Source organism: Gracilinanus agilis, unplaced genomic scaffold (assembly GCF_016433145.1).
Source record: "Gracilinanus agilis isolate LMUSP501 unplaced genomic scaffold, AgileGrace unplaced_scaffold48878, whole genome shotgun sequence".
NCBI lineage: Eukaryota > Metazoa > Chordata > Mammalia > Didelphimorphia > Didelphidae > Gracilinanus > Gracilinanus agilis.
The window spans coordinates 1-10,203 of record NW_025383441.1 but is presented as its reverse complement, the minus strand read 5'-3'; the positions used below and the strand labels follow the sequence as shown (position 1 = coordinate 10,203).

The 10,203-nt window shown below is 49.7% G+C and overlaps 1 protein-coding gene across 1 annotated transcript; it reads left to right on the top strand.

Moving 5' to 3' along the window:
- The first annotated feature begins 40 nt into the window (after nt 1-40).
- EOMES (eomesodermin) lies at nt 41-5,290 on the top strand. The gene is made up of 6 exons (XM_044684341.1): nt 41-258; nt 1,728-1,882; nt 2,876-2,997; nt 3,497-3,655; nt 3,762-3,823; nt 4,555-5,290. Exons 1-6 carry the CDS (start codon nt 236-238, stop codon nt 5,288-5,290), a joined length of 1,257 nt encoding a protein of 418 aa, XP_044540276.1. The 5' UTR covers nt 41-235.
- Nucleotides 5,291-10,203: the final 4,913 nt, after the last annotated feature.

The window sequence follows — 10,203 nt, the reverse complement described above, 5'->3', positions numbered from 1 at the left end:
CCCCGGCGGCCCGGGCGGCCCCGGCAGCGGCCCGGGCGGCGGTGGCGGGCCTGGCGGCTATCAGTACGCACAGAGTGGTCCTGGTGCTCTCTACGGCCCTTACCCGGGGGCAGCCACGGCGTCGGGCTCCTGCGGCGGCCTGGGCGGCCTTGGAGTGCCTGCCACCGGGCTGCGCGCCCAGGTCTATCTCTGCAATCGGCCCCTGTGGCTCAAGTTTCACCGGCATCAGACGGAGATGATCATCACTAAGCAGGGCAGGTGAGTGAGTGCCCAGGATACCCCCGGAGTTTCTTGGAGGGGGTGGGGGGACGGCCCTCACCCTTTTGTTCTGGTTGGCTCGGTAGGCAGGAGAGATGCAAAGAGTTCTGTGCTGGAGTCCTGCGTCGTCCCAACTTCATCCCCTTCCCAGATTTCCATCCCTAGGATGCTCGGGCCTGGGTGAGCATTCGCCTCAGCTCCTGTCCCACGTCCCCGACAGGTGGCTGGGCAGAGGGAAGACTGGAGGAGTTAGTGCATTCCTTTCCCCCTCAAATTCCCACTGAGACTGGAGTGGGTGGGATTTTTTGAGGATTCAAGGATGAAGGAGAGTCAGGAACCCTGATCCTCCCCTCCCACCGCCCTTCCCCTTGGGTCCGGTGGTATCCGAAGGACACGACGGTTTTAGCTTGTCCTCTCCCTTTGCCGGGTGAAGAAGGAGGTTGGGGATTCAGCGCAGCCTCAAGATGCGTTTGTGAAGTCTAATTGCTGTGGGGACCATTTTGTCGGAGGTTGCACTGGGAGAGCCCCTCGAAAGTACCCTGAGTCACTGTGACCCCAGTCACCCCCGAAAACTCCCAGAGCTACTGCGTCCCTGTCTGAACCGGGTGGCCAGCTACAATCTCCTGCCTATAAGATGCCAGAAAGTACAGACTTAATTGGTTCAAAGGGCCTCTGAGCCCTTCCCTGAGTGATATCTTGGAAACAGGGCCTTAGATGGGCGAGTCTTCGAAAAAAAATCTACTCCCGGATTTTGACTGCTAGAGGTGAAGAAGTTAGCTGAGCAAGGAAACAAAAAATCTGCCTCCGTCTAATAGCGAATAGCTTGCACTTCCATACCTAAGGTTTGCAAAAGCACTTTGTCACACTAAACTGGAAAGATAAGTAGTTCGAGTATCATTCCTCCCATTTTACAGATGAAAAATGTGAGGTTCAGAAAAATGACTTACCTGTGATCCCCCTTCCCCCGCAGCCAAGTCTCTTGCGGATTGATACCCAGGTTTTCCTGACACAACTTCAGTGCTCCATCTACTACATCAGCCTTCCTATTTTTCTTTCTTTCTTTCTTTCTTTCTTTCTTTCTTTCTTTCTTTCTTTNTTCTTTCTTTCTTTCTTTCTTTCTTTCTTTCTTTCTTTCTTTCTTTCTTTCTTTTTCTTTCTTTCTTCTTTTCCTCCTCTCTCTCTCTCTCTCTCTCTCTCTCCCACACACACACACATAAATACACTCTTTATGGGTTATAGGTTCCCTATTTTATCCTGCCCTCTCCCTTCCTGCTTGCCCCCCCCCATGCACTCATTCATGGATACAAAAGGGCATTTCCTGCCTGTTATCCCATTTCCCAATTAAATTGTTTCCTGTCTCCTGGGAAGAGGAAGGCCAGAATTTGGGGGTGAATTTCCCTGAGCCTTTGTGGTCTCTGGCCTGGTGGGGAAATTCTCATTAGAGTTCATCCTTTTTTCTTTCTCTACAGGAGGATGTTTCCTTTCCTAAGCTTCAACATTAATGGACTTAACCCCACAGCCCACTACAACGTGTTTGTGGAGGTGGTGCTGGCTGACCCCAACCACTGGCGATTTCAGGGGGGCAAATGGGTGACGTGTGGCAAAGCTGACAACAACATGCAGGGTGATTAAATTGACTGGGGAAGTAAATCTGGGGTGGAGAGATCATCAAGGCATCAAATTTCCTGGGTAGATTGATATAATTCAAATTTCTTATAATCACAGAATGTTAGAACTAAATGGGACCCTGGAGTTCTCTAATTCATTTTATAGATGAGACTGTGAGGCCAAGAGAGGGGAAATGATAGATCCAAGTCCACATAGCTGGAAAGCCACTGAGCCAAGATTCAGACCAGTCTTCTGACTCCAAGTCCAGGACTCTTTCCACAACATAACTGTTTAATTGTTTATCTCTTTTGAAAGATTTCTCCCAAGGCCTGATGGTCCAAAGTTTTGTGTATGTGTTATGAATAGTCCGAGGAGTCTTTTGATGTCAACTTTATTGCTTTCAATATATACAAAGAAGTAAAATCTATTTCTGAGTGGACTTGATCTTTCTGTTAAAAGGTTTTTGTTGCTAAATGGTGAAAAAAAAAAAAGTGAAAAGACACCAAATGTGCTCTTTGCAAGTGCTGATTGATATCTGAGTATCAAAAATGGAACCAGAAAAGAGGCTTAACTGCTTAAAACGGAAAACAAGTTTAGTATGATCAAACCAATCCAAGGGATAAAGTCAGATAGTTATGTGACATCCCCTCAAAAGTGAGAGCTTCTTCACAAATTTCACTCCACAAGCTGACCTCTAATGAGGGGTCCTCAAGGGTAGCCCAGTATTTGGGGGGAGGGGAGCTTAGACTTAGTATCTGGGTTTCAGTTGGGTATTTGAGTATGTCGAACATTTGAAAACGAGCTCCAAAAGGATAGAATGCCTCTATTTCTGGGCACAATGAAGAATAACAAGTGGAGTAGTCAAGAGTGGCCATTTGTATATAGCCCTTTAAGGAGTAAAAAACATTGGCTCTATATCCCGGCTCTATTGGCCCACCCAGAAACTCCAGGAGCCATGGAGAGGCGAGTCATACCTCATTTCTTTCCTTCAATATTCCTTCTTTTGTAGGCAACAAAATGTATGTTCACCCTGAGTCTCCCAACACTGGCTCTCACTGGATGAGGCAGGAAATCTCCTTTGGAAAACTGAAACTCACCAATAACAAAGGCGCCAACAACAACAACACCCAGGTAATCTGCCCTGGGGTCTTCTGGACACTTGGCTCCTCCGGAAGTGGAGAAACTTTTTGTCCTAAGAATCTTGAGCTCTTGTTTAACTGCCTGTCCTAAGTTATGACCAACATGAAAATGTTTTTCCCCTTCCAACTTCCTGCCCCAAACCCAACAACCGATTTTATATATCCTCTTACTGAATTGTTGATGCTGTTGTCGATAGCACGTTGGGAACGGTATTTGCTGATGGACAGAAACCTTCCCAGCAAGCCACCCTGGAAAGCTCAAACCTTGTCTCTAATAGCATTTCTGAACCCAATGCTTTCTGCTGCTGGGAAATGTATTACTCGAACAACCTGATGGGTTTAGAAAGGGAATGTTTGGACTGTAGTCTTAGGAGGAAAGAACCCTAAAGCTCTCAGAGCTTCAAGACACAATCATAGCCTTTAACAACTAACTTTATTTGAATCTCTAAAATGCCTTTCTGTAAGTGGCTACTCCTTTTTCCCATTCCCAGATGATCGTCCTGCAGTCTCTTCATAAGTACCAGCCCCGGCTTCACATTGTCGAAGTGACAGAGGATGGTGTGGAAGACCTTAATGATTCCTCCAAGACTCAGACATTCACTTTCTCTGAAACCCAGTTCATTGCTGTGACAGCTTACCAGAACACTGATGTGAGTCAATTCAAAGATCAGAGAACCTCTTTAGAAGTGAGCCCTAAGCGAATGCCAACACACACAAAAAGTACTCAATGGTTGTCATTTTTCCCCCTTCCTCTAGATCACTCAGCTGAAGATTGACCATAATCCATTTGCAAAAGGTTTCAGGGACAACTATGATTCGTAAGTGTAGTTTTATTCATGTTTGCATAGTTATAAAACCATAGTTTTCAAGCTAGAAAATCCGTTAGAGGCCATCTAACACCCCAAAACCCTCATTTTACCGCCCCAGAGATGTAAGGTGACTTGGCCAAGGTCACCCAGAGAGTATGTAGCAGAACTAGAATCTGAAGCCAGGTTCTATAACTCCACATCTGGGGCTCCTTCCTTAGCGACACTCTACCCACCGTTAGAAGAGAATGGCTTATTCAAACACCTACCTCCGAAGGAGTATTTTACCAAGAAAATCTTTAATATTTCCTTTTGCCTCATTGTGTTTTGCTGTATTTGATGTTGGCTGCTACTTGCTTTTCTTAGGCTTTCGGAAATGGATACACTTTTTTAAAGAGTTAAATTGGCTTCAAATAGGTGAACAGTCTCCAGAGAGAGGGAGGGAGGGTCATTTGAGGCCACCCTGCGTAAGAGAATTGTTAAGAGCTTCATAATTAATACCTGAAGGGAGAGGCCTCCAGGTTTATGCAAAAGAAGAAATGTTGAGACAAAACAGATAGACGGTTTGACCAGCCCGAGCTCACCAGCGCCCAGCTGCCAGCATCAAGTTCTCAAAGGCACCATCCGGGAAACCTTCCTTCCCTCCCCTCCCCCCCCCCCCCCCCCAGTTCTGGGAAGTGGAGTGGTCAGGAGCGATGGTAGGGTTTGGGGTTTTTTTTTAAGTGTTTCTCTTTATGTTGTAGCATGTACACCGCTTCCGAAAATGACAGGTTAACTCCATCTCCCACGGATTCTCCTAGATCCCATCAGATTGTACCAGGAGGCCGCTACGGGGTTCAGTCCTTCTTCCCGGAGCCTTTCGTCAACACTTTACCTCAAGCAAGATATTATAACAGCGAGAGAACCGTCCCCCAGACCAATGGTCTCCTTTCCCCCCAGCAAAGCGAAGAGGTCTCCAACCCTCCCCAGAGATGGCTCGTGACTCCCGTGCAGCAACCTGGAGGCAACAAACTGGATATAAGTTCCTACGAGTCAGAGTACTCTTCTAGCACCTTGCTGCCCTATAGCATTAAATCCCTGCCCCTCCAGACGTCCCATGCCCTGGGCTATTACCCTGACCCTTCCTTCCCTGCAATGGCAGGCTGGGGGGGCCGAGGCTCTTACCAGAGAAAGATGGCAGCCGGGTTGCCATGGACATCCAGAACCAGCCCTCCTGGTTTCTCTGAAGATCAGCTCTCCAAAGAGAAAGTTAAAGAAGAAATTAGCTCTTCCTGGATAGAGACGCCCCCTTCCATAAAGTCTCTCGATTCCAATGATTCTGGGGTGTATACTAGTGCTTGCAAGAGAAGGAGGCTCTCTCCCAGTACCTCCAGCAATGAAAATTCCCCATCGATAAAGTGTGAGGACCTAAATGGAGAAGATTATAGCAAAGACACTTCCAAAGGCATGGGCTACTATGCCTTCTACACGAGTCCCTAGAAGGAAGCGGTCTGTTCCTTCCTCCTGTCAAAGTGGCCAGTTTTTAAAGGTGGACTCGGTGCGTGTGCTTGGGGTTTTGTTCCGTTGCTTTTTGTTTTGTTCTGTTCCTGTCTAGGTTGCCAAAAAGACTTTTGCCTCCCGCCTCGAAGCATACCGTGTGGTGCAATTCTTTATAGAAGGTGCCAAAGCTTTTTGATTGCTGCAGGTAATGGGAACCAACCTAGTATCTCGTTTGTTTTTGCTTTGGGGGTTTATTTTGTGTGGGTGATCAACTAATGGCTCTCTACAACTTTGACATTTTAAGGATCCTCGAGGTTCTGGTTTTAACCACGTGGCATATTTATTGGAGACACTAAACCTTCAGGGAGGGTATCCCAGGGGCCTTTGACGATGGGAGTTGGGGATCGATGCTGGCAACCAAGCCCTCCTTTCGATTTCAAAATCTCTAAGTCAATAAGAGCAGAGAGTGTGTGGCAAAGGCTTTCTAATTTGGGGAGAGTCAGAGGTGGGCCTCATGACTCCACTGAGGTCTTTGGCAACAACGCCGAGCCGTTAATATGCTTTTCCTGAGGATGGTGAGAGCCAGTGCCCAGGAGAGGGACAGGCCTTTCCTCTCTCGTTTTCAGGCTTCCAGAGCTGGCCAGGTTTGCCTCAGCACATGACTGCTGCACTTAAGAAAAGCTAGACCTGTTCTTTCTATGGTTGGCATTTAAAGAGCCCTGCGGGAGGGGAGGAGGTCACCAAAAATAGAATTCAAAGTGTACAGTTGTGTGTGTTTAGATACACTGTAGAATACTGTGGAATATCTTGTACAAATAGTCTACATAGGAGTCCTGCTAAGATCATGTAAAGTTGGTGCTTTGGCCTTGAAAAGGATTGTTCAGAATACTGGGCCACCTACCAGAGGCCTGATTTTGGGAGGAGACTGGGTGGGCTTGGGTGTCCTCCCCCCCACTCCCCACCCCCCATTTTCAGTACTTGGGGAAATAATCAACCTGGTTACTTTGTAGGTAGGAAAGAGTGTATTTTTCAGCTCCCCTGTACTAACTGGAAAATGTGTTTTAAAATAACAACGAGCAAAACTTCCATTTCACCTATTTCCCCCTCTTCTTGGTGATGCTGTGGATTTCAAAGCCAGTGCACCGGCTCATGAAGGCTTTTTAGAGATCTTGGTTTTTGTATGTACAGTCATGGTCATTTTTAATAAATGTGGTGCATTAGGGGGAATGGACCTGACTCTTTCTTCTGTACATATGTAGGAAAATGTTTTTTCAGAGGCGAGGATCTATCGAGCTTCCCGGCTTCTTTGGCAGCGGGTGGTCCTCATTCTACCTCTCCTCAAAGAGAAAGGAAGAGTAGTAATACTGTCCAGCTCCTGCTGGGAGGGCAAAGACCTTGGACTCCAAAGATCTGGGTTGTGCTCTTCGGGGGCCCAATGCAGCTGCCATGGCTGGAGAGGGAGGAGGACACGGAAGAGAAGTCTGGGCATGTGGAAACTATTAGCCCCTAGATCTTGGCTCTTTCGTAGAAAGGGGCTCGGGAAGGGGCCACGTAGGCTTTCGTGGCTGTCTTATCAGAGGAAGCCCAGGCTGTATTCATCCATCTCCCCGTATCCGTTTGTTGGGCATGCGTCCAGCTATTTACAATCAATTAGTCCTTAAAGTCCTGGCTTCTGCTCCCTTGGGTTTCGGGGGCGGGGTTAAATTAAAAAAAAAAAAAACCTGCGGCGGGGGGGTGTTGCAGAGCCAGGCGCATGCTTTGCACCCGCCCACGTGGGCTATCCTGGAACCCCACACCCTGACCCTTTTAGAGACCCACAAGTTCCTGTCCCCCCTCCAAGCACATCTCGGCTCCTTGCCACAGGCTGGCTAGGGCTTACTCAGATGGGTTTTCGCTACCCCGGCTCCCTCCCACCTGCGGCTTTTTGCTGCAATTTGTCAAGCCGCTGGCCTGGGAGAGCTTTCTTCAACACCCCGTCCCCCCCCCTCCCCAAAAAACCCCGCTCCACCCCCACCTACCCCCTCTGGCGGCCTGGGTAGAGGCCCGGAGAGGAAGCCAAGAGCCCGGGTTACTCTCCACACGTCCACAGCTAGGTCCTCTAGTTGGTCCCCGGCTGTCAAGCTCTGGGACCTGGTCCCCTCGGCTCCGGCTCAAACACAACACTTTGTGCTCATTTCCAACTCAGGTTAATTTCCGGACCTTGTTAATTTCCAACTCCTGTCAATTTCCAGGCTTCAGCCTGCAGCTTGGAGGTAGGCGCTGGGCAAACAGGGGACGGATTAGCCCCAGATCCTGCCCGGATCCCTTAACTCAACTCCCATTTTCCCTCCACCTCCCGCCAGCAAAATCTTTCCAGAGCCGGATCCCAACCCCCAGCAAATTCCTGCTCGGCGGGGAATCGAAGAAAAGGAATGATCAAGAGATAAAAGGACTGCCCTCCCCCCTTCCTTCCCAGTCCTCTGTCTGGACCGGCACCTCGGCTTATCTGAAGAAAGGTTCTTTCCTATTCTCAAAACCTCGTTATTTCTAGACCCGGGCTGCGGGTAGAAGTTTAGGGAAGGAGCGGAGATTTGCTAAATGCGCCGCGGGGACTTGCATCTGCTAAAAGGATTAGGCTAGACGGCAGTGCAAATAGCCCCAGCCTCTTCCGCACAGAATGAAGGCAGCCAAGTCCGTCACCTCCACTGATACACCCCTACCCCTCCCGCCCTTCTCTCAAATACTTGTTTGACCCTTCTAAGGACTAGAATCGATGCAGTTAAAATGCCGGATCTCCAAGCGTTTACACTAGTGCCCTTGCTCAACCCAAATCTGAACCCAGACTTAACTAAAAGACATCAATTCTTCGTAAGCATACACCTCAAACGCGAGAGGCCCGAAGACGCACACCTAGTAGAGGGCAGGGAGGGGGCGAATTTGCTTTTGAATTGATTTTTATATCTTCCTAGTTCTTCCCTCCTAACGGATTCAAACTCCCGGGACGGGCCCTTCAGCTCAAGTCTTCCTCGTGCCCCCAAACACCCGGGCTCCTAGTTTCCCAAAGCCCCCACACACACACACACACACGCGCGCGCGCGCTCCAAGCGAGTGAGCCGTCCCTGAATCTGAGGCGAGCTACCCGCTCTCATCCTCCTTCCCCGGCTTGTCAAACACCAATTACCAGTGGAAAGTAGCGTCGAGGCACGACGCGACTCGAGCCTGTTTCAAGTCCCAGTATATTTTTGCACTGTACAGTAAAAAAGAAACGGGGACTTGTGAAAAGTCCTCACACTGTTTAATAGAAACGTAAGTGGCTGAGTGGCCCCAATTAACACCTTGTGATGATAAGGCATTCCTAAGATGGAGTGTCAGACACCAAATTGTGAATAAATGTATCTAATTAATCCTCCTAGGATGACACCGATAAACAAGCCTATATTTAAATAAAGATCAAGGGCTCCGGATGACTCCTATTGTTTACATCCCCCTACCATTACCTCCCCCAAACCAGATAGAAGTTGCAGCGCAGCTGCGGCTGTGTTTGCTTGAGTCTGTCCCCCCCCGCCCAGGCCTCCGACCGAGGGCTGAAGATGCGAAGCTTGGCTTTGCCTTCCTCCGGAGTCCTACCGCAACCCGGAAAGCTGACGGAGGACACGTCGGGAGGGGCTAGAGGACCCGACCTCCGAGCAAAAAGGGTGCCTTTTTGTTCTTTAAGGACACGCATTCTGCCTGGCCTCCGTGCCTCGGCACGCAGAGATTTCCACGCCGAGGTCCCTTCTTACTGTCCGCTTTGGGGAGTGACGGGAGACTCTCCCCAAAGCTGCGCAGGCTTCTCTTCTCTGCACTCCTCACCAGCCCAGGCTCCTAGATTTCCTCCACCCGCCCCCAGGAAAGGGGAGCTGAGGTGGGCTGGGGTACGGAAATGGAGATGTGGGTAGGCAGAAGGACCCACCAAAGGAGCGCCGCAGACTGTGACTACACCCGTTTCAGGCGAGGCACTGATACGTGGAGCTTCTTGGAGAGACAACGTGAGACTGTCGCCTCCACCAAACGAAGCCGCCTTAGCTTTCTCGGACCAACGCGCCGAGGCGCACAGTGCCCGGGCATCTTGGATCTCCTTTGCCCTTCTAAAGGCCGGCTTCCCCTACCGGAAAACTTTATTCCTCCATCTCTTTCCCCCAATAGCGTTCTCGAAGATTCCAAGTTCCCCTCCCAGCGCCACGTGTAGGATGAGCTTCAGTTATCCCGAGCCAAGGGCTTTACTGGCAATCCTAGGCCGCCATAGCCTAACCTGGGCCGCGAGAGCTTCTAGTAATGACTTCCCTTCTCTGCCATTGCTAAGGCTTCAGGTTGCATGGAAGACCGCAGGGGTCAGACTGCACCTGAACACAAAAGATGGATTCAGGACGGAAGCTCCCCTCCCCGCCCCCCAGGCCCGCAGGAGATCCGGGGATGCTTCCGCTAAGCCAGCGGCGGGGAAGCAAGAAAGCAAGAAGAGAACTTTAGCCCAGACCCACCTAGCCAGACCTGTACGAAATCAATTCCTGAGCCACGCCAGAAAGCTGGCTAAAAGCGAAGTGGTTGGGGGGGGAGGGGCTGGCACCCCTCCACTCCACTCCACCCCAATAGAAATGCATTTTGCGCCCTAATCAGTCCTGAGGCTCCAACTCCAACAGTTTTGAGCACGGCAAAATAAAGCGGCGGTCTGTGTCTGGGGACTTTGGGATCATTTTCCCTTTGGTCACGTTTCCAGATGTGGCTAAGACTGATTAAACACGCTAGAAATGCAGCTCATCTGACTCTAGTGGTGCATCTGTCCCCCTCCCGCCGTGGGAAAGTTGATAGAAAATTCTTTTTAGACTCTCTCTCTCTCTCTCTCTCTCTCTCTCTCTCTCTCTCTCTCTCTCTCTCTCTCTCTCTCTCTCTCTCTCACA

Excerpts from the sequence above, each read along its gene's own strand:
- EOMES (XM_044684341.1), top strand. The coding sequence starts at position 236 with ATGATCATCACTAAGCAGGGCAG. Across the intron at positions 259-1,727 it reads ATCATCACTAAGCAGGGCAG|GAGGATGTTTCCTTTCCTAA; the intron begins GTGAGTGAGTGC and ends CTTTCTCTACAG. Across the intron at positions 1,883-2,875 it reads AGCTGACAACAACATGCAGG|GCAACAAAATGTATGTTCAC; the intron begins GTGATTAAATTG and ends CTTCTTTTGTAG.